Here is a 24,290-nt window from a genome sequence, read left to right on the forward strand (position 1 = left end):
CTGTTAATAGAAATGTTTCCTTTGCCCATGTCTTGACTCTGCAGGGATGGCAATCAAGCTCTTGTCATTGAGCATCTGCTCTGGCCAGAGACACTTCCACAGGGAAATCGTAACAATTTGATCATCGAGCCCCTCGCGAGGTTCTTGAGCAGCCGGGGAGGTGGTTCCTGGAACAGAAGGAATAACCTCGTATCGTCCAGCTCTTTCCTTAGTTTCACTGATACCAGTCCTTAGGAAGGTCAGGTGCGCGCATCAAAATGTGGCCTCGCTTGAATTCTTCGTTGAAAATACCAGTTCAATGAAGGCTGGAGTGGGAGCTCTAAAAAAGTACCATGCTTTGTTAACAACGACAGTGGATCCAATTCTGAACCAGGGCAAGCTTGTACCTCTGGCACCAAAGGCAGTTATTTTCTCACCCATTGTTTATAATCCTGATAAAGTGTGTAACCTGTATAGAAAATTAAGTCCTCTCAAATGTTGGGAAATTTGGGGGAAATTAATTTTGGCTGTAATATGCATATATATTAACATTGAAATGCTTAAATTTTATTTTTAAAGAAAAATCTGTAACTTAAAAATGTGACACTAGCATTTTTAAGTATGACCCAGTGTGCTCTGTATTGTGTTTGTTTTCTTACAAAAATGATTATTTTCTAATGCATTTTTTTCTGTTCAAATTTTTCAGAAGTCCCAATGTATGAGTATTCTACTACTTGTGTAGACAATGTGTGTTGTTGCCTCCATATAATTTGATTCCATTTTTTTAAATCTCTTTCTTAATATAGTCCTCTGAGTTACAGTTCAGTGTACTTGGCCGAATAATTCTTTTTCCTTATTAGCTAACATCCTTCATGTGCTTGGGTCTGTGCTGTTTCCTACCCTGCCTTGAGCAGACATATCCAGACCTAATGAAGCCTATTGCTTTCTAACCTTTACAAAGTCCCTTTGCAGCTGATGAGGCTTGGCCTACTTTTTAAATATTAGAAGTTAAACAACTGTGAAATGCTAACATGCACCACATATTCCTTCAACTTCGCTATAGAAAAATTGTAAAAAAAAAAAAAAGGCTATTTTTGATAGTTTCTGTTAAACCAAAAGAGTTCATTTATATTAATAGCAAGATTTATTTATGAAGCTGCATATGAAGCATGGTGTGAAATGTGGTCTTGAGGAAGGGAAGAATCCCAGATCAGATTTCTCAGAAGAGTTTGAAGCAGTTTCTAAAACAGATTTATGTTGAAAGTAAGATAACACAGAGCCTGGTAATGGAATTTGGAAGCTCTAATGCTTGGGTTCATCTCACCTTGAGAGCAACCTAAGGCATCGTCCTCTAAGAGTAGGTTTATGAGAGGATGAAATGTTGAGTAGCCTCTGCCACTTCCTATAAGATAGGTGCCCGCATAATAGTTCGCAGTCTGTGAGTATGACTACATCAACGTGCTAATTTGGATCAGGAACTCACTTCTGTTGCTTCTGTTTGCAGTTTGGAGTGCTTTTGGACCACATGGAGCAGATGAAACTAAGCTATGAGATGCAGTCCAGCTGCATGGCACCAGCCCACAGCTAGTCAGAAGTGAAAACAAAGCTAAAAACCTCTTGAAATGTGAATTATGTGAATGTCAGCTTCTCAGATCCAACAATAATAAAACTAATTCTTAAGAAATACTCCAAACACAATGTAGTGTTGTAATGTATATCAGTTTGCGATAAATGTCCTTGCACCGCCAGTGATCCCAAACCTCATGAGTTCTGTTGGCTGCTGGGTGGAAACAGGGTTTTGTCTTTGTGGTTGGAGAGGTTGTGTGTTTTCCTTCACATTCTCTTCTAGTCCACCTGGGGAGCGGGGAACGGAAAGGTCTAGAAGAAATGATGAGAGAACTTTTTACCTGAGACAGGCTATCAACTTCTACATTTTATTTTGTCCAAACCCACCTTCTGTAGCATGCTCAGAGGTCTCACAAAGCACTTCCTAGAAGAGTGGAGGGTTAGGCAAAAGATAGGCTTTGCAAAATAAAATGAGTATTAGCAGTTTCAATTAGTAGTACATGGGTCTTTAAAGCTGCGCTTTTTAATGATTCTGTTAATGTTAGGGCAAAGCAGGTAAGATTTTTATATTTTAAAATCTGATCCTTTTTAATTTTGATGAAATTATATTTTTATCTTTTAATGAAAATTAGAAACAAAGCCTATTGGCCCCGTTGACTTCTTTCTCCTTTTTGCTAATATGAAATTTTCATAACATGTTTTATTGAAAATGAAATATAATTATCCTCTGGGAAGCCTTCTTTTGTGATATAAGCTAATTAGACACAAAAATGTATTGAAAATATTCTTAAAAATCCAAGTGTATTATTTAAGGGAAGCTCATGTGTCTTCTTTTAGAACAGATAAGGAACATTAATATCTTAATCTCTAAAATCATCTGGTTATAATTTATACAGTAGCATCATTGTAGCATCTTGCAAAAATATTTCACTGTAATAAGCAGGAAAGGGCAGCACTCAGTACAAGCCTCAAAGCACACAAAGGTGTGTGACGACTGAAGGAACTCTCAAACCATCATGACATGGCAACATTTCGATGTCATTGTCTCCTATGTTATAAAGGGCCGATTCAATTCAACAGAGGAGTAATACTCTCAGGTCTAGTGAAAGTGTAACTAATACAGACTCTGCTGAGGAGTTACCATGCATTACTAATGAGAGACATGCAGCCAGAAAGTTGTATGCAACACTTGCAAAGCTCCTGAAGCTGTATGTAGCCGCCAAGCTTGATGCCTTCTTTTCTCTTCCTTTCTTGCATTGCATTATTTTAAGTAATGTCTCCAACTATCTAACTTTTAAAGGATTTAAACACACTGTAGAAATACATAGTTCTAAGATGCCATCGTAATCAAAGCCATTAATTTGGGTAAATTTCCTATTACTAAGTTATACTGAAATGAACATTGCGGGAAAGCTCAGTTTGATGATACCGTGGAGTATATTCTTGCTTCATTCGCTGCTGTCCTCTTTGCAAGGTAAGAAATTTATTCTGTTTTTGTACTAATATTAACTTTAAAAAATATTTTTCTAAGTATTTTAATATTACAGTTCCTTCTTTTTCTATCATTAAAAAGGAATTTGTTTTGACTCTTGCAGGAATTCATAAATAAAATAGTTTTTTAACACAGGTTATATATCACCATTTTCTCTCTCAGGTGTAGAAACTAAAATATAGCTCTTATTTTTTTTTCCAAAAGATACATTTTTATGTCTGAATTTATTACAAAACAAGTATTCAGGAATGAAATTTAAATTTCTTGGCTTTCTTGCCATTTTTGCCAGATGAGCAAGCATCTAATAATTTTCAATGTGGTATGATTTTGTTTGAACAGACTGCACCTGTGGTTTGTTTAAGCATTTTTAGAATCTATATAATGCAAATGGATCTTGTAGATAGTTTTCTTGCAGCGATTATGAAGATATCTAAGGCAATATGAGAAAGAAGGGTTTGTTTTGTTTTGTTTTTAAAGCATGGACTCTAGACCATTTTAAATTATTAACAATCGAGTCTTACAAGTAACATTCAGAAAATGATTATAGGTAACCACCCTAGAAGTTTGATTCTGGAAAGCTCTGAGCATCTCTTGTATTTTATCAATTTTGTTCTGAGCCTCTGAAGAACATTGAACTCTTTGCTCTTTTTCATGGTAGCATGTACCAGAATGGAGGCTATGGAAACTTGTAGGTGATGAGTACTTGAGAGAATCCAGCCCTCGGGAAGGAAAGCATGTAGTGCTACATCACTTGGAAACAAAAAGTTTGTGTAAAGATGCTCTGGAAAACTTAGGGTCATTACAGAACAAAATTCAATAGTCTTGTTTAAAACGTGACAAACTGTTGTTTGCCAAGTGCAGAGTGAAGCTATAGAAAAAACATTTAACTTGATGACTTTTTAATCTACAGGATCTTACTGCAAGCTTTCTCTTTTGAGAAGAACTTCCAGGTAAGTTTTTATTCCTTATTTGTCAAGTCCTACAAACAAAACAAGAATGAATAAGCGTTTTGCAGTGCAAGTTAGTAAGCAAAACATAGCCTTGAATTTGACATGTAAGATGTCATGTACATGTACGTTGGATGTAAAACGCACTTTCAGAATGTTTACAACTCTTTTCAAAGAATTTACGTAAAGGGCATGGGTCCTCTGTTTGAAAAATGGAGGTCCTTATGAAAAATGATACTTCTATGATCTTGAGAAAGCTTAGAGGAATAATGGAATGAAACCAGGATGAGATCATGATTTCATGACTGGAAAAATACATTAAATGAGTATCCTTCTACAGTTTTAATTGCATGATAAAATCCTAGCTGCTATTTGAAGCACAGAAAAGTAAGTGCTATACAGCCTTAAAATAAACATCTTCAATACAAGTTTTCATGTAGAAGCTGAAATCCAAACAAAACCCAAACTAGGGAATGTTCCTGATCCCATTGAATTAAATGGGAACTATGCCATCAATTTCAATGGAAGCATCCAGTCAGATGTAGCTTTGGATATCCAATGACCTCTAATACATCTAGCGAACACACAATGCACATCAAATGATGTGCCATCTTGGACTGTTGATAAAACTAAGTATGTTTTATAGTTTGATGCCCTTGTTTCTAAACTTAATCACAAATTTAAGTCAGCTACAGCTGGAGAGTCATCTCTTGCTATTAAAAGTACCATCACATTATATTCAAATAACACTTGGGGGAACTCACAGCCACTCACACGCAGCATCAAGTAAATATGAAGCTGCTTTACAATTTTGTATCCTGTCATGTAAGCCTATTTTGCCTATTTACATCTCCCCTGCAAGTCCCAGGTACCTCCCTGTCGAAGCAGAGATCGGAGTGCTGCCCAATTCTGTAAAACGAGACCACGAAAAGAAAAAAAGAGAAAAAAGAATCACCTTTTTAAATGTTAACCCAAGAAAGGCCTCTTTGATAAAGTGATGGTAATCAGAGAGAAACACTTCTCTCTGGGGAGCTGCGTATTCAGGTTGCTCCGGGGACCTTTGATTATACAAGATCCTTTTTGTTTTCTTCCAGAAATGAGTTTAATGCAACTCGACAGAAAAGAGATCTTGTAACAGCTGAGGTAGGTTATACCTCCAAAAGTGGGAGGGAGGGGAAGCTTTCTCCCTTTTCTGCTCCAGGCCGTTGCTGCCCTTACAAAGGAGCCTTTGTGGGGCGAAGGGCCGCGGTAACAAGAGGACAGTGAGGAGGAGCAGCTACTCCCTACCTGCTCACCCCCCCCACCCCGCCTCAGCCTGCGGCTTCATGCCTTCATTCACTCTCAGCAAAGCCCTGGGGGGGTGACCCACCCTGATGAGCCGACTGACGCACACCATGAGAAATAAACCTGTGACGCCTCCATCTTTTGTGAGAGTGAACAGAGAGCCCCGGAAAGCTGTTAGTGTTTAGTGAGAGGCACAATAGTGGCGCCACCAGCAAGGCTCCCTCCTGCATGTGGTGCAGTGGTGGTTCCGGCCTGGTTCCAGCCTGGGTCGGGCCCGAACCGGCCCTGGTTCCCACCATCCTGGCCCACCACTGCCTCAACGCTGCATCCCGGCGATGTTGTGCCGAAATTTAATAGCAAACAGGGGAATCTTGTTCTTGCACTGGTACATGTCTCAAGCTATGGAAGCCCAAGCAAGGGTTATAACCCCAGTTGATGGGGGGCAGGCATGAAGCCCAAGGCAGTCTCTGCCCATGGTCTTGCAGGAAGCCTGCAGCCGAACCACGGATGATTTTCTCCAAGTCCATTTGAGATCTTTGTGCCTCCTGACTGAGTTGGAGCATAGCTGGTATGAAACGCTGTGCTAAGGCGGATCAAGCCTCTGAGGGAAACGGGCCCTCAGGACTGACAGTGCCCCAGGAGGGCCTTCCACAGGAAAGTGCTGTTGCAGCAAGGATGGTTTGCCTTCCTAAAATACCGCAAAGGCCAAAAAAAAAGCTGCTTTCCTGAGAAAGATGGCTCAGAGTAACTGTCAGGGGAAGTGGAAATGGGTCTTGGCGTGTAGGGAGGGAAAGGATCCTCTCTGGCTAGCGACGGGCCATGGGGACCAGGAATAGTTTTGGTGGGAGGGCCTTCCAGGTGGTGATCTGATGAAGTCCATTTCAGGTTGATTTTAGACAGATTGTGCTAGTTGGATGCATCCCACAAAGTATTTTCAGTTGGAAAAGGGAGGTTTTTATGTCACTGTATGAGGCAGTAGTGAGACTTAAACTACGGCATAGTGCCGTTCACTTTGACATCCATTAGTTCAAACTCCAGACATGGAGAATGGCTGGCAGCAGGAGGGAAGAAAGAAATTAGCTTACAAGCGAAGACTTAAACAATTTGTTTTGCTTAGTCGTGCAGCTGAAGGCTGGCGTATATGTCTGTGGGGAGCACAGAATGCTAACTTTTCTCATAGAATATCAGAGAGGGAATAAATAAAACCACAGGGAAGAAGAGCTATTTAAGCAAAGGGCCAAGCTTTATAAAACAAAAGGATTTAAACTGGCCATGAATAAATGTAAGAGGGAAATACCTAACTACCCAGCACTTCACCCTGGTAAACTTTCCAATCAGACTAGTGGGGGCAAAAACCCAGCCTGGAATGGGATCAGCTCTTAAAAGGGACAATGTGACGTGACAAACCGCAGTAGCAGAGCGCTGGGTCAGGTCCAGGGCTTCCTTATAGTCTGATACTCCCCAGTTCCTTAACAAGACAGGAAGCAGATCAAACAGATCCAGCTCCTCTGTTGTTTGGGATAAACCAAAAAGCAATTCTGAAGGATCTCAAGCAGGACATGAAATCCATCACAGCTGGAGTGGCCACAATGGGATAATCAGGGTGTAGCACAGAGCATGAGTTAGGGGAGAGGAAGAAATGGAGCGGTATCACATCTGCAAGCTCTCCAACTATTGGTATTGGAAGTGAAAAGCGCAGGAGTGCTCTCCACCCCCTCACTCTTCTTCCCAAATGTAAATGGAAAACTCCCCTGATGGAGCCCCATTTGTTCACTGGCACTGGCAATGCAGAGGACATCTGGTGGCGATCTCTTGGTGCAGCTGTATCATTCCTCATCCCCCTGAAAGCCATGCTTACCCTTCCTATGGTGCTGGCTGCCATGATCACTGCCTTCCCCACCATCCCAGGCTGCCAATCCCTCCTGCAGTGGCCGCGGCAGTGCCATGTGCTAGCCAAGTTCCAAGTTACTCTTCCGGATTAAAATAACCCTCAAAATCCTAACCTGGTGTTAGGCTGCAATGCCTCAGGCTTGTATCAGCTCATTTGTAAAGTGCAAACACCCTGGTTTTGCTTTTATGTTTGTCTGACAGATTCGATCTGCCTCTCCTTGGTTGCACCTTCATGGGGCCTTGACACGGAGTCCGCCAGGAGGTCAGTACTGTGCTCCGCAGCTGCGGGAGGAGAGATGCTCCTGAGAATGCTGTCTTCCTACCAGCTCTCCTGCGTTACTGTGCCTTGTGGAAGCCCTCCTCATTATGTGCCCTACAAAACTAATTTTCTCATTTTATCCATGTTAAATCATGGAAAATTCCTGTTAAAACTACTTTCAAAATAATGCCTTACAACCAAATCTGAACAGCTAGTTAAGCCAATCTTTTGATTATTTTTAGAGTTTAGTTCCATTGCAATTTTTCTTTGCTGCCACTTTTTCTGGCCTTGGCAGAGGATCCAAGTGTATCTGAGAGGCGTGTAACTGGTTATGTGAAGGGACAGCAGTGCTCAGGCAACCAGCACGCAGCTGTTCCTGGAGGGTTTTAAGCATTGTACAAACACGTAAAGCAGGTTCAAGTTGCAGAAGCTGTTTTGCAGAAAAGTTCATTGTATGCAATGAACTTTGGTATCCTTGGACAATACATATGCCTGGGTAGATGCTTTCTGTTGTGTTTTTCAATGTAAATAAATATAGGTAATTTTACAGCTCACAATTCTAACAACAAAGAAGTTTTCCACATTGGTGCTGTTCCATAAACGGTATTTTCTGCCTTGTCGGTATTTTCAGAGTATCTGTGCATATCTGGAAGGCAATTCTTAAATGGGAAAAATTCAAAACTAAGCATGGAAAGGAGTTTTCACAGTGAAGGGGGATGTTCCAAATCATTGGTAACTTCTTGTGCTCTACTGTAAAGGTCCTATTTGTTGCCACTGAATGTTACTAGCAGCTTTACCATGGCTTCATTGGGATTGGAAGGATCTGTTTATTTAATTTACTTCCTGCTTTTTGCAATGTTTTTTTAGTCTCTGTCAGCAAGATTGTAAGCATTTGTATCTAGGGTTTTAATCTTCCCCTAAGAAGGAGAGCAACTATCTGCAAAACTTCATGAAATTTTGCTTTGGAACTATCTTTCTTCTCCACTTTTTTGGGAATTATGATTTAAACCCACCTCAGCGAATGATTAGTAGATGACAGTGAGCTCTTAGCTTCCAAACAGACTATAAAACCCTTTAATGAAACTGCTTTTGGAAACAATTACTAATTATAACATAAAACAAGCCATTCCCATGGAAACTTAAGTCTCTGACTCCAGTCACCTCTTAAGCAGAAATAACCTTTTAACTGACTTTTTTTTTTTTAGCATGGGGGGAAGGTTAGTTATAATTGATTTTGACACTGTAAATTATACATTCTGGACTGTTCATAAGCTGAATGTACCCTTTGCTGTAATGCTTAGGAGGGAGGAGATGAACATATGTATAAATTGTGCTGAATTTGGTCAATTAGAATAATCTGCGTCCTGTCCCAGCAGGACTGGGATTTGGTTTCTTTACATGGGAACTTGACCTTTTGTTTGCTGGGAGGAGGTTGACCTTTTGCTCCTTTGTTAGTTTACAAGTCTCAAACCAAACGAGAGAGAACCTTGCTTCTCTTTTAACCAAGGAACACAAAAGATAAAATTAAGTACATGTTAAACACTGCAGATTGTTGTTGGTTAATTTTCTTAGCTAATATAACTGCTTATGATTTAACAATAAACAGATTTAATGGAGAGATCTCAGCCTGTTTGCAAAATACTATATCCACTAAAAGGCTACTGTGCTTGCTTACAGGTTCATGTCCTCAGGAGTGCCTTAATGGAGCAGCCTGCACAGAGGCAGGTGACTGCGACTGTCAGTTATTTCAAGCTCAAGGAAGCAGGTGCCAAATTGGTAAGTTTGGGGCCAAAAGAGTCAAGTTTCAGCTTCAAGCGAGATTTAAGGTGCGGGTTTTAAAAACAATACTCTTAACAGCACATTTGTGATTCCTCTGTAGCAGGACTGCCATTCCACTAGTAGCTAAGAGGATTAAAATGATATGCGTTAGGGATATATATAAAGCAACATCAGGAATGCCTACGCTTTAGCACTTGGGCTGTAATGATACATAGATACCATAACAGATAGAACACTGTCTAGTACATCAGTAGCTAGCCAGCATTTTTCTAGTTAGCTGAACAACCAAAAAGTCACTGCATTTTTTCTAGCAAACAGTGACTTATTGCAATTAAAATTACCGACTGTTTCAATGCACTGGTTTCTGGAATCTGCTGTGTGTAGAGTTCAACAAGAATTGCCTTCCAGGATCTGCAGTAGATCTGAATCCCTTGCTTCTACTTATAATTAAAATGTTTCCACCGAAGCAAATTAAAAACTTGCAATGATCACACCTGACTAACACTGCAGGCTAAAGATTAAAGCAAAAGTACTGACTTTATTTAAAGTTGGTTGAAGAAATTTGAAGAATATTGAAGAAATGAGGCTATTTTTTGTCCTTGCTGTGTATTTCCTTTATAAGTTCTTGTTTCCTTTCTGAGCTCTTACTTTTGTAGATGCCTGTGACGCCTGTCAATTTTTGATTACCATGCTTGTTGTAAACTCAGTGTGTTCTCTCCAGTACCTAACACTGGTAAGGACCGAGATGGGATTTGCAAATCGTGGGGACAGTATCACTTTGAAACATTTGATGGCATCTACTACTATTTCCCGGGAAATTGCTCCTATATTTTTGCAAAAGACTGCAGTACTCCGGAACCCCAGTACACTGTTTGGGTAAGTATGTGAGCATACGCTAGAAATAACACACTGAGCATTCCTGTATTACAGGACTTATTTAAAATAAGTAGAGAGACAATAAATGGATCAAACCATTGCATTGCTTACTTAAATATAAAACTGTGCTGCTGGAAAATGTCTTAAGCCTATGTGCAGTAACTCAAAACACTGATGAAATGATAATCAACAGAGTCAGTAAATTAAAAATAGTATTTCTTACTCCCCCTATCCTAAAAAGGATCTCTGATCTCTCCTTTCTGGGAGAAAAAGTGGGTCTTAAAACAGACCTTGGAAACTTCAATAAATAGTAGCTGTCAGACTGTAAAAAAATTGAGTTGCTGAGTAAAGTGCAAACAGCTATCACTTGCCTGATAGCTGGGCACCCGAGTGTACTGGACCCCAATTCACAGCCATCAGCACGCTACAGGGAGCTGCCTCCCTGACCCACAGAAAACTCTCTCCCCTCTGGTGATTTGCATTCTAATTTTGGATTACCTCTACGTCATGCAGAGAAGATTAACAGCTCAAAAGTCTTCATCTTGTTCTATGTATGGAAGGCACTCTTTTTAGCAATTTCCTCAAATTGCTGAGTATCCATGGTTAATGACTTTGAGTCAGGGAGAGTTCAAACCTATACCCTCTTTGAAGGAAGCTGCCCTATTTATCAGGATATTGGTTACTGTTGGGAGAGGATACGAGCTCATTATGTTCCTGTTTACACAATGGTTGGGATTTGGTGCTGATTGGGCAGAGGAGAGGGGACAAGTCGGGTCTGAATTCTGAGTCCTGGAGGTCACAGTGCTTGCAGGGACAAGGGCAGACCTAGATGCTGATTTCTGCTACAGGGACTAGTTTTCATTTATAAACACATGATCTTCTCTGCCCCCTGATAATAGCATCTAGTGAAGATAAATCTGCCATTAAAACTGCCATTTCTGTTCACACAGGTTATAGACAGATGCTGTTACATCTGCCTTCCAGAATTTCATTTTTAATTCTTTGGATTCTGTGTGCAGCTATGATCTTTTAGGAGTTTTCAGAAAATTCTGTAGCAAAGCCCAAGATTATATAAAAATCTAGAATCAGTATTTCAGTGTATTCCAGTTGCTCTGGAAAGAGACAAACTACCATTCAATTGCTGGAACTAATGTCATGTTTTGCTAAAAACTGAAAATGTTTACTCAGAAAAGTCATAAGTAATGTTGAAGCACTGCAGTCACTACAGGCTGGCCAATGGAGAGCCAAGAACCTTTCCAAATCCCCACATTATGGTCCTTCTGGCTTTAATAATCCACCTCTCTAGAGGAGAAGAAAACACTGGAATTATTTTGTTTTTCCTTGATTGTGTTTCTGTCTTGGGCTAGGTTTACATAGAAACCACCTGTCAATACTAGTAACATTTATGATATCTTTAATTATGATTATCTTTATACATGTAAAAACTCTAATGCTTTTTCTGGTTTGGTTTCTTTCACTCAAAATGTTTCAAAGAAACAGTAACTGGTTTCTACTTCCAGGATTAAGTGTCAGTTTAGGAAGATTAATTCAAATATGTGTTAGCACTGTACGTGTTTACCAACAGATCTTTTCTACAAAAATGAGAGCTCGTTACTTTTATAGCCTTCATTACTACATTGGCAAAATGTTTCCCAGTTACTAATCTATTTAGCTTCATAGCACTGCCAAGTAAACTGGTAATGCAACTCCCATCCTTCTCAGAGAATGATGACGCACACAGTCATATGAGTCATATTTGAGCTATCTGAAGTCTGCCTACATTTCAGTTTAGGTAATGACAGGTATCTAAGATTCACAACACATTCCCCTGCCTCTCAGTGGTGTCTAAAATCAGCTCACTGGCTTTTGAAGCACCGTAGTCTAGGGCATCCCACAGGTTTGGGTGGCTCAGCTCCACTGAGATTCATAAAAGTTGTTGAAGTTTTGCTCACATCCTTGGAGTAGGTATGTGCTTAAAACTCACTTAGACTACGTGAGTGTAATTCAAAACTGTGTAGAAGTTAATTGGTTAGAGCATATGCATAGAAAGTTGGACATCTAGATTCCTGTCATCAGTCAGAGTAAATCTGAACCCACGGTTTTCAAGCCCTGAGAGCACACCCTGGCCAACAAAAGCTGTGTGATCTCTGGGGACAAAGACCTTCCTGCAGGAGTTGTGCTCTGCCATGCCAAAGGCTGAGAATGCAACGGAAATTTGACTTCAAGGGTAGCCTCCTTTTTGCCAAACTGTAAAAACAAAGAACACTGGCTTATCATGCCTTTTCAAACGTCTGATTATACATTTTTTATGTGAGATCTACTTCACTGCCATAAAACTGTAGACACGCTGAGTTAGGACTTGCATGGTTTTCATTTCTGGAAGCATGCATCTGAGATCTAACACCTCCCTCTGGTAGTGCGCAGTCCTGGACATTACACATTGCTTATATCTGGAACACACAGTTTTGCAAATCTCTCTCTGGCTGACTGAAACTTATATTTCCATTCCTGGGTTCAAACTAGAGAAGCTGATATGCAATTCAATCCAATACCCTGGCTCACTATGCTATAAATGTGTAATGGGGAGAGGCAGACTTCAGAAAAGTCTGCCCTTCTCCATTAGCAGGGCTGGAAAGCCAGTGTGAAATGGATTTTATCAGATCCATGTAAGTTAGATGCCTGCAGTAATCTGTAGGAGTACTCCAAAATCTCAACAAATCCTGAGTGGTTCAGGAAGACATGTTGTAGTTCAGCTGGTGCCAGTCTCTGCTGGCATGGAGAATGCTGGTATTGTGCTGAGGTTTTGTATTGCTTTGTAGTCCCCTCTTATAGATCAGATCTCTAGAACCAGAGCAATAGGGATGTCTCCTCAGCACAAATAACAAACTCCTATGTTGACAGTTATAAGCTAGCTTACTACAGTGTCTCTGAAGTTCATCTATGTAAAATACCTGAGTATTTCATCCAGTATTTAAACTACTGCCTTGTGATGCTTTGTGCTATTAAACAGTTGCTGTATTTCTCAGTAGTATTGGGTAGCTTCTGGTTTTGCATAGCTTTGTAATTGTGACTTTTTTATATTCTAAGTATTTATTTGTAAACCTCTTTCAGTGATTGGTGCATAGAAATGTAAAATATATGACTTCATGAAAAATTGCATGAAATTATTGAGAACAAACGTTTGTTCTTATTGTGTATATATTTTTCCCCTCTAAGGTTCATAACAGTCCTCACTGTTATGGTTCGGTATATAACTGTCAGAGGTCCGTCAGCTTATTTTTTTCAAACCAAGAAGAAATAATTATTTCAGGACATGAAGTAAGAAAAGATGAAACCAGGTTAGTATTCTAATGGTGGGTTTTAACATTTTATTGTAAAAGATAGCGTGGAGTTTCAGAAATTGATGCTTCTTACATCATTCAGAGAAAATAAGTTGATATATATCTTTACTGATCCCTTGCTGTTCTCTATTGGGGCTGATAGAGCTCTAGTGTGAGCAGATGTAATTGTGCTGAGTAATACCCATCCCTACTTTTTACAGACAAAGTCTGCATCAGACAGTTCTAGCTAATCCTTGGTGCATCCTGATACCATTTTGAACAAGGCAGTCATTATTTATTCTTAGTAGCTATACTTAATGTAAGACATAATCTTCTTCTAGACAAGTCTGAATTGGTTGAATCAATGATCTTAAGTCCCCTCTGCCCCTCTGGGGCAAAAACTCCACAAAACATCTCTGAGATATATCAAAATCCCAAATTTACCTTTTTTTCTTTTTTTTTTAATAAGTAAAAAGATGAGTGCAAGGCTGTCATAAGTATGTTTTACTGGTTGATAAAGCACAGAAAATTTCAAAGAGTTGTTAAGGAGATCTTTCCATCCCCTTTGATGTAATGCTATAGCCATTAGCATCTGAGACTGATAGCTACAGTGATACTGTTCATCTCAACAGAAGCAATTTTGGAAGATTAGGATTAGATCCATGCTGCAATATTATTGTCCAGAGGTCTTTGGCCAAAGGAGGAAGATATACAGTATTTTGATCAATAGTATTTTCTGTATCGTTAAGTTCCTCCATTTGCAGATGTCTAACCCAGTGATGACCCTGTGCTGAGAAGGGCTGCTAGTGGTCATAGTGTCACACAGCTCGCCATGCAATGCAGCATGCTCATGAAGTCATGTATTCCTCAGCATGCCAGTGCTGGGCTTTGAAGATGAAGATTCATTAATTTCAGGCTTCTAAGTGGTAAAACTGATAGGTGTATACAGCAGAAAAGCATTCGGTTTTGATGGTTATAGAGGAGTAAACAGAAGACAGTAAAAACATGATGAAGAATTGAATGGAAGTGACTGTATACACCTGGGAAAAAGGGCTTAGTGAGTTAGAAGGTGATGCTCTATGTGGTATTTTTCTAGCACTAACCTCATCTCATCTTGAGATCTTCGAAGCAGGTTGTTTATTTTTCCAGATTAACATTGCCTCAGACAGTTGGAAATGCTTTCCTTGAGAGACTGGCTGACTATATTCTGGTGAAGACTACCTTTGGTTTTTCTCTTGCTTGGGATGGAAATTCTGGTATTTATATTAAACTGACAGAAGATCATAAGGGAAAACCTTGTGGCCTCTGTGGAAATTTTAATGGCAATAAATATGATGACCTGATACTGCAAAATAGTAAGTAAATAGCTTAGAAATACACCCTTACCTTGTGTGAACAGCTTTCATGTTCAGTTTAAATATAAACTGTAAAAAGGCAGAGTCCTGTTTCAGTTATTCCAGTAGAAAATAGAATATCTGCTCTAGTCTTCCTCATCATTAAAGATGCTAAGGGAAAAAGTCCTAGTTCAAGAAAGTATTTATGTGTATGTTTAAGCCTTTTCTTGTTTAGCAAAGCACTTGGGGTATGTTTATCTTAGCTGATGAAAGTGCCTTCAAATAATAAATAAATAAAAAAATGCTTGTGGTTTTCTCTATGTTTAAAGATGGAGGGAGAAGGAGAGAAAAGCCAAAATATTAATATTTGGAAAAAGCACCATCTTGAGTCATTAGTTTATATGAGCATCATAAAAATGCTAGTTGAAATATGTACATTTCAAAGCTGTTACCAGGGAGTTCCTTGTATCTCTTTCTTGGTATGGTGTATTACGGGCCTCTGACTACCCTGTAGGATGAGGAGCTGCCCGATGCCATGTCTGAGGCAGAGATGATTTGCTGAGCTGGCAGAATATTCTGTAGTCTATGTAGGGAATACTCTGCAGGGACTTTTGTCCTACTTGCAACTAATATGAAAAAAAAAAAAAAAGAAAAAAGAAAAAAAGAACAAGCTTGAGAATATGAGGAATGTTTTTCTCAGGCTCTGATAAAAACAAAGATAGGACAGTTTTACTGTTACCATTAATTGCGTAATTACCATTATGGCCCTGCATATTCTTAAGCCACAAAAGTTATCGCACTGTAACTTTTTTCCCCTCCTCTGTTTTTCCTGATTTTTTATGGTTGATAGCGGAGCTTTTTGACTTTCTAAGGGAAGGAAGACACAGTGTACCTATCTTTGTATAGCCTTTAAAAATCTCCCCAATATAAACTTCTCATACCTCTTCTGGCATGAGAGCAGTAAGTTCCCTGTTTCATGCATTAACTTCTGCATACCAGAGTGTAGTACATTTAATAACTAGTTAAAACTGGCGGTCTGTAATAATGGAGAAAAATGGAGTTTGGAGGAGATAATGAATTCATGCAATCTCTAAAGATGGTAATTTTGGTATCTTTAAATGTATCAGCTGTTATAAAAGACTTCCAGCTCTTAGATTTCTTCATTTCCAGAGCTACATTTCTTCAACATTATCATTTCTTCTAGCATTTTTCTTTATCGGAAATGATAGTATTATTGTAATGTACAATCAAGAGCACTATGAATCATTTTAACCTTGAACCAATTGTATAACATGGTGTCTTGACTCTGTGCAAATACAAAGCACAAAGTTCTGATATCTTCACAGGAACAGACTGCTAATTCAAATTACTTCTAAGCTGCAACATTTTTCTAAGTGTTTCCAAATCTTATATATGATTTGGGATGATTATTTATCTCCCTCAGCTGAACTGCTTCCCCCAATAGTGTAAGGGAAGCTCTTACATCTACCCTGAGTCTTCCAGAGTCTTAATGCTCTCTATTTGCAATGCCCCAAATAAATAAATTGCTGTAATATTCCATTTCAAAGCACAGTTTAAAAACAAACTCCTTTTCTGTTTCCTTATCTTTATCTTTAATGGCATCTTTGTATTGCTTTAATATACAAGGCTGTATCTTTTTAAAGAACTGTTTCAAGGACAGCTATTTTATTTTGTGGCATTTTTTGAGGACTTAGAATTTTTTTTCAAGGCATGTCAAAATGTAAATAAAATATTTTTAATGGCTTTGCAGAAGCAGAATTATGTCAACAGGTTTACCTCTAGATCAAACCCCCACTTTTTATGTTTGGGAAGGCTTTTCTGCATAAAGAACTATTCTGTCAGAGCGGATGGAATGTTTTAAGTCTCCCTGGCTCTTAAGTAAAATAGGCTGGTGGTTAGGATCTTATCTTTGTTTATTTGTGGAGATCCAAGTACAAATATCTGATTAGTGTGCTTTGGGACTTTCCACATTGCGGTGTCAAACTTTGTACATCTTGTGCTAGAAGTAGTTACACTAAGTTTTGGATAGTAAAGCGCTGTGAAAAAAAACTGTAGCCAATTTCATTTCAATACCCTGTCTCCTAACCATGCATGGATATAGATGACTGTAGCATAGATGCCAATTACTGTAAGGTTCTTCAAGTTGGAGGCAACATACCCTTTTTAACATACTTAAGAACATAGAGAAAATGTAATATTTAGTTCTTGCTGCAAAAATATGGAAATCTTGTGTCTGTTTCTTTACTGCCAACCTTCTTGTATGTTCATGTGTCTTCCTCAGCCTGTTGCCATGACTTCCAGTCATGCATCTCGTTCATTAATTCTCCCACGCTCATGCTGTGAGGAGAGCTGGGCTTGTAGTGGTGTGTTTGTTGTAGGGCTTTTCTGCAGCAAGGGAAAAGGAGGGAGATAATAGTGCTAACTGACCTTTGTGAAACATGATGAAAGCTTTAATTGTTTTAAAGAAATGTATTTTCCTTAAGTATTCAATGCATTCCGCTTGTCCTTATTTGTATATTTGTTATAAAATTGTCAGCACTTAAAAAAACCCCAACCAACACCTTGTCATATATTTTTCAATCTTTTCATTTAAATGTTGTATAAAATTAAAAAAAGAAAAATAACATTTTTCCACACTGCCCGTGCTCTGGACATATCTGTAACTGAGTGTTTTCATGCAGTAGGTGAATATACAGAAGACATTGCTGAATTTGCAAATAGCTGGGCTGTGCAAACCTCAGATGATGTAGCTTGTGTACCTACTGCCTCAGATTTTTCTAGTCCTTGCTCAGCTGATGCAGAATCCACTGAGGTAAATTAATCATGTTTTATTATATATATATATATGTGTATAAAATATATATATTCTTAATCTTCACTGCCTAGTGATGGTACAAGAATCTAGCAATATACACTGTGTTGAAAAAAACCTTAAATGCATTGAGGCTTTGAGAAAGGGAAGATTCAGATCAGTGTTGCTAGGGAATGTCTGAAGATCTTCAGATGTTTTGCTTAAAAGTGCAAAGGCTCAGATAGGATGTGCCAAGTGGCACAGGTCCGCTGGCAGAGCTCTTCATTGCTGCATTAAACTTGGGTTCAGTTTCCAGTCCTGGCATCTTACACCTCATTATTTTGGAAATTGTGAAATACTGCAGAAGTAACATGCTCAGCTCCTGCATTGACACAAAATGCGCCTTTTTTTTTTTTGGTCATTTCGCACTCTTTCATCCCAGCTGGTTTAGGAGCAGCATGCAATCAAGCCAGCCTAGGCAGAGAGGACAAATTTTAGGAAGAATATTAAAGGAGACATAATAATAAATTGAGACCGTGAGATTCTCAAATTTTAATGGGGATATAAAGGACCCTAGATTAGGGAAGCAAAACTAAAAAGAATTATGCTTATTAAGAAAGTATTTACTAACTGTCATTTACTGATTCTCCTTAATGCACAGGACATATTCTTCAAGTGCCAAATATTCCTACAGTTTCCTTTTCTCAGCTGTCATGAAAGCATAGATCCGTATTCCTATATTTCTAGCTGTATGAATGATCTTTGCAGGTAAGACTGGAATTCTTGTATATTTATTTTTAATGCATGAAATGAATGAGACTAGAACTAAACAGCACTGAGTGAAGTCAGGAGGAACCAAGTTCAAAGCAAAGAGATGAAGTTTCTCAGTGAATGATTTAGTGTGGAAACAAAGGGCACAGAAACAGCCTGCCAATGGATATGTTGATTGCTAAAGCTTTACATAGATTCAAGGAAATACTAGACAAATACATAAATGAGAAATCCATCGAGAATCAATAAAGACAAAAGAGGAGCTGCTAATCACAAAACCCCTGAAACCATTATCTGGAGGCCCTGAATAAAAAATATATGGAGCTGATACTAGGGGGAAATATCAATGATACTGGAGGAGCTGACCATTTGTCTGGCACAGTTGGACTGGTTTTATGAGCAACCACTACAGTTCAAATTAGTAGATTTTTTCAAAATTGTTTTATTTATGTAAATTCAGAGCTGTCAAAAGAAATTCAACTTTCATTGGCTTTGGTGGGAGTTACACCCCCTCAGCTGCTGGCATTATATGCAACCTGGTATTTTCCCCTTAGATCTCCAGACTCCTGTTTAGTTCTTGTCATTCAAGTTAAACTGGTGCTCCAGAGTGTAACTGAATAGATGACTGAGTAATGTACCATTTCCTTTTTAGTTAGGTTTTTAAATTAAGTAGTAATTGTCATAAATAGCAGGATTTTTTACCAGATACTATTATAGCCTTCTCAGAGTATCATCAATTTAATCAAAAATATACAGAAAGGATCACAAGACTAAAAGTAAGAATCACTCAGTATAACCCATTACAAATTGTTAGTTCATTTTTGATGAATTTTTAATTTTCTGCTTTACCACAAAGTCAAGATGGAAGAATTTGTAAGCAAATCTCCAAAGTGTGCTTCCTGAAGTTTATGATCTGTATGTTGATTTCACTCAGAGAAGAGATGAGTTGCCTCTGTATGGTCTCATTGTAACTCAGGAGTTTATTGTGACCATTTCTTAGCAAAAGAAGAATAATGAAAAACAAATTTCCAAATGTGATATTGAATCAGTGTCATGGTGGTAAGGCGGATTTGATTTTTGTCAACATGCATATGTGTGTTGATGTGAATTGTGTGAATGTTAAAAACCTTGAAGGAAGTTTCTGTGCCTCAGAACCTCATTAATTTAGGCTTATTTTGTTTATAAAAGAGACCTCTCTTCTTGTGGCTTAGTGTCAGTTTATGAAGTTTTTTTGTGGGGCCATAGTACATGCCAAGTATTCTTTCCATTAAGACCCATTTAATTGGATTAGATAAGCAGAGCTGGAGACACTCTGATCACTGTAACAAAGAGTATAGTGGTGTTTGATTTGATAACAGATGTGTTGAAAGCAGAATACAAACACAGTATAATATATTCTTAAGACCATTAATTTTGGAAGCATGATCTTGTGTGCTGAAAGACAAACTCAGCTGATCTGTCACAGTCATGCTCATAATAGAAATGTCATCTTATGACTAGTTCATTTTGGCATCAAGTCTTCCACAGTAAGTGATGGGAGTTGTTGGACTTTCACAGTAACAAAAGGTTGGTAGTATCTTGCCTTATGTCACATCTGAAAAAAATTTGAGCTTACCTAAAGACTGATGAATGTCTCCTTAGTTGAATCTGGCAAAAGTTCATTGTACAGCTTCTTCTGCATAGACTAAGGCAGAGATAATGTCTTTGCCCAAGGTTGTGCTGTAAATCCCTGAGCCTGTCTACAGTATTCAGTGGATAATGCTTCTGGCGTCGAGCACTTCAGCACAAGGTCAGGAGTCCACCAACAGTGTTCTTCTCACCTAAGTTCAAGGACTGACAAGCAATTGGAAACTTGAACTTGTTACTTGGACCAGAATGTCCTTTATCAGTGTAGGTCAGAGTTTCCACGTCATGCAGGAGGGAGAGGGCCTGAGACATGGATCTTGAGACTGTTGAGTTGTCCATTGTCTTCAAGACAAGGTCATGTTTCTCTTTCACCATAAGTAGCATTTATCTTTTTTTATAATAAATTAGCAGTTTTGTTCATTGCAGTAATATTAAAATGAAATGACATTTTGTGAGATCAAATGATAAAAACACAACAGTATATTCAGTATAGCTTGTTCCTTTTCATAGTTTTTTCACTGTGTGCCGTTGTGACTGATTGGTGTCAGCTATGTGTGGAGTATCCTGTGCAGTGTTCCATGGCAGAGATTTGAAGATGGGATTTGAGTTCCTTGATTACTCTCTTGTTTTATCATTTCAGAGTTGATGATGATGAAACATACTGCAGGGCGGTGACAGAGTATACTAGAGCATGCTCTCATGCTGGGTCCCCAGTGCGGGACTGGAGGGATGACTTTCCTGCCTGTAGTAAGACTCTTTAATATAAAGCCTACTATATGACCTTTGAGATACCCAATGTATTCATTTCAAATAATTCCATCTTGACAACAGTCGTCACTATAGGACTCAAACCTGATACTGAAGTAAGGAGCCAGCTTCACTATTGCTGGTGAACAATGAAGTCAATGACTTGTATAGGAATATTTTAATTCCATTGTGATCTGATCTAGATCCATACAAAATTCATGTTTCACAAATGGCTTGAAACGTCACATGTGCTGATCATGTTCTAGGAAAAAGAACAAATATCTGTGGAGATCTGATGTTGTCCCTCTTCCCATATGACCTTTCAGTCTCTAGTGGCCCTATAATAGAATTAATGCAGTTAATCCAGCTTCTTCTAGTTATCACCACCACCCATCCATTGCAGTTCAGTCTCATGCACAAGACTTTGAACTAGCTGAGATAAGAGCACAAGTTCTCCTGTCACAGAAACTGTAACTTCTTTTGGAGGGGTGATGTAAGAATTTGGTAAAGAAAGACTTACATACTGATGAGAGATTCACCACAGTTCATCAGTTAACACTTCTCCAAACAATCTATTGTACCTGATCTGAATAATTACCTATACCAGAAGCGCTGCACAACTGTTTATTTGAGAGAGGGGGGTTCTCCAGTATGGAAAAAGTAATTACACTAACGTTCAATGTACCATGTATTTTTTGTAGCTGACAAGTGTGAAGACAGCTTTGTACACCGTGACTGTATCAGTTGTTGTCCACCAACCTGCACATTTGAAAAAGATTGTCTTGGCAGCAACCTACACTGCTTAGATGGCTGTTACTGTCCAGATGGTAAGTACGGTCAATTTTACGTGGAAATATATGTGTAAAGCTAATATCCAACGTCATAATAAAGTTGTCTAGACTGTGCTTAAAGTTAAAGCCTAAAAATATTAATATTATAAATTCTGCTCTAGCTGTTGTTATTCTCACTGTGATTCTTCCTTTTATTGTGTTCTAAAGATTTGTCTAGAGTAAAAAAGTGGCTCAGAATGAAATATCCATTAAAATCTGGAGCCATCACTAATGCTTACTACAATAAGATATTGCATAGATCTAATCCACTTTATTTGAATTATTCCAAAATCTATTGAGGTTGTTTTTTTTTAAACAGAATGCATCTTATGCTCTGTACAAGAAAACAAACTTCCTGAGACCTGTACTCAATAAAAATTAAGGATTGGACTATGAACAGTCCTGTTCTAGAAGGAGTAAAGATTATGTGATCTCAGAATCTTCTCATTTTTGAGTCTGTACAGTTTTACATGCTTAAGGCAGACATTTTTCATAAAGCAACTATTCAGGGTGACAACTGCTTTGAGAGAGCTTCACTGTTGGTCAGTCTGAGCACTCTGCACTCCCGGGGTGATTCTTTTTGCTTGTTCCTGGTTAAGACTGGTGAGATCACCTTCTGGCAGATTTGAATGTTTGAGTCAGATGGGGGAAGAGCAGTGATTCGGAGTTTGTTAATTTGTTTTTTTATCTCGTTTATTAACTTCCCTCCCAATAGGTCTCATTATGGAAAATGGAACTTGTATCTCTGTGTCAAATTGTCCTTGTATTTATCATGGAACTGCCTTCCCTGTAGGCTCAAAAATTGAACAAGAATGCAGCAACTGGTATGTGAAAGCCTCACGTCTGTGTTTCCTCTCTCTCTGACTGCTGCCAGTAGTTAGTTTAACGTCATAGTCACACTAACATTTTAAGGAATAGTTAGTATCTGTTTTACAGTCTGGGTCCTGTGTATCACTAAAATATGCAGACTATTCTATAGAAAGGGTGAATTCAAGACATTAATTAGCTCAAAGCTGTTCTTTTTGCTAAAGATCAGAACATTGAACTTTTGTGTTTTGTGATTTTTCTTTTTAGTATTTGTGTTGGTGGCATTTGGAACTGCACTGATCATGATTGCCCAGGTATCTGTATTTCATTACTCTTTTCCCTCCTCAGTGAATGTAAGGGATAAACTCTTCAGAAGAGAACAGAACCAAATAACATCCAAGGGCTTGGGATACTAATTTAAGAAGCAAAATTAAGCAGATGGATGTTGAGAACAGCAGTGGGCCACCTGGGGTGAAGCTGTTAACTGCCTGACCATACTTATCTTACCTTTTCCGATTTGCTTCCCTAACTCTGTGTGTTACATCCACCTCTTGTCTTCTATCTCTTGTTTACACTTTGTGTTCTTTGGAGCAGGCAGCTTATTTCTACTGCCTGTGCAGTACCTAGCACAAGTATAAGGATCTCGTCACTTCTAGGTGCAATTGTAATGCAAATAATAAGAAAAACATTATTCTGATACTCAGTGTGCTGTATTTTCTCCCTTGTAACAGCACTTCATGTTTGGATAATGATTCTTGTCTTTAAAGATTACATGTCTCTGTAATGAGTTACTCAGAGGAACATGAGTCGGGTAGAAAAACTCCCTTGATAGTTAGTTGTCTTAGACAAGATTATATTATGAAACTTCTGAAAGAGAGAAATTTTTACAAATTAAGGAGCCCCCTCGGGATGAGGTAATAAACAAGGCTTAACAGTTACAAAGCAAGGCTTGACAGAGTGGATCTGTAGTGTAAAACAGCTCACACTGAGAACCACTCCTTACATCTTGTGTGTGTTGTGTGCATGTGGGGGGTTAATTATGACTATTCTAGTCAGGTCCTAGGGACTGAACGCCTGTTAGTAGTAGGAGCAGGTTAGATGTGCTCCCACAGAGCACCTCCTGCAGTAGTTGCAGCCAAAATAAATCTAGTTCATGTGCTCTGACACTGCCCCATGGTGTGAATGAAAGTGCAGTAAGTGGGGATGCGTTGGAGACTTGCTTCAACAGTGCACTCCTAATCTAAACTGAAAAACAATATAGATGTGCCCTAAGGACAGACACCTGCAGCCTCTCCATACCTGTGGTAACAAGCAGTACCACAGTACCTAGACGGAAGGAGAAAGAAGTTTGTCCTCTTTCATACTCAGTCATGCCAAAAGATGATGAGGATGAAGATTCTAGGAAACTTCAGAGCTGTAATAGAGACAAAACTTTTGTATTTTAGAGTATCTGATGGAAATAGGTGTATATAACATATTTTATTTCAAAATGCCATAATAGCTAGATAGATTAAAGTTAGTCTGAATTATGTGCTTAGAAATAAGGAGAAAGTTTCTTATTGATCTCTCTTCCATCATTTACAGAATAATGATACATTTTTATGCAAGTGAACATTCTTCTTTACCCTTTTTCTCTCAAGCTGAGTGCTCCATCACAGGTAGCTCTCATTTCACAACATTTGATGGACGTCATTTTACCTTTCTTGGGATTTGCCAGTACATTTTGGTAAAAGGCACCGGGAAAAACAAATTCACAATCACTTTACAGAAAGCACCTTGTGGACAGGTAAGTCACATTTTTGTTGAGCATTCACAACAAACATGGCCATCCATATTTCAGGCAATCTTGTAAAGGGTTCTACTGTAAGCTACCGGGTTATGTTTAACAAACAATATAAATTACAGCTTTTTTGTAAGCTGTTGTATTGCTACATGCTATATTGCCCTTTGTAAAATCAATTGCATTTTTAG

At 38.6% G+C, this 24,290-nt stretch overlaps 1 protein-coding gene across 1 annotated transcript in view; it reads left to right on the plus strand.

Annotated features, from left to right (window-relative positions):
* The first annotated feature begins 2,940 nt into the window (after positions 1 to 2,940).
* OTOGL (otogelin like) overlaps positions 2,941 to 24,290 on the plus strand; it is a 102,480-nt gene continuing 81,130 nt past the window's right edge. Inside the window, exons 1-15 of the mRNA XM_054812800.1 lie at positions 2,941 to 3,019; positions 3,948 to 3,987; positions 5,079 to 5,127; positions 7,360 to 7,420; positions 9,095 to 9,193; positions 9,918 to 10,072; positions 13,289 to 13,410; positions 14,542 to 14,747; positions 17,429 to 17,559; positions 18,200 to 18,306; positions 20,576 to 20,682; positions 21,384 to 21,509; positions 22,228 to 22,336; positions 22,587 to 22,633; positions 23,960 to 24,105. Coding sequence (XP_054668775.1) covers positions 2,941 to 3,019; positions 3,948 to 3,987; positions 5,079 to 5,127; positions 7,360 to 7,420; positions 9,095 to 9,193; positions 9,918 to 10,072; positions 13,289 to 13,410; positions 14,542 to 14,747; positions 17,429 to 17,559; positions 18,200 to 18,306; positions 20,576 to 20,682; positions 21,384 to 21,509; positions 22,228 to 22,336; positions 22,587 to 22,633; positions 23,960 to 24,105 — 1,584 coding nt within the window. The remainder of the gene's footprint in view (positions 3,020 to 3,947; positions 3,988 to 5,078; positions 5,128 to 7,359; positions 7,421 to 9,094; positions 9,194 to 9,917; positions 10,073 to 13,288; positions 13,411 to 14,541; positions 14,748 to 17,428; positions 17,560 to 18,199; positions 18,307 to 20,575; positions 20,683 to 21,383; positions 21,510 to 22,227; positions 22,337 to 22,586; positions 22,634 to 23,959; positions 24,106 to 24,290) is intronic.

The sequence above is a fragment of the Grus americana genome, chromosome 1, assembly GCF_028858705.1.
Source record: "Grus americana isolate bGruAme1 chromosome 1, bGruAme1.mat, whole genome shotgun sequence".
Lineage (NCBI taxonomy): Eukaryota > Metazoa > Chordata > Aves > Gruiformes > Gruidae > Grus > Grus americana.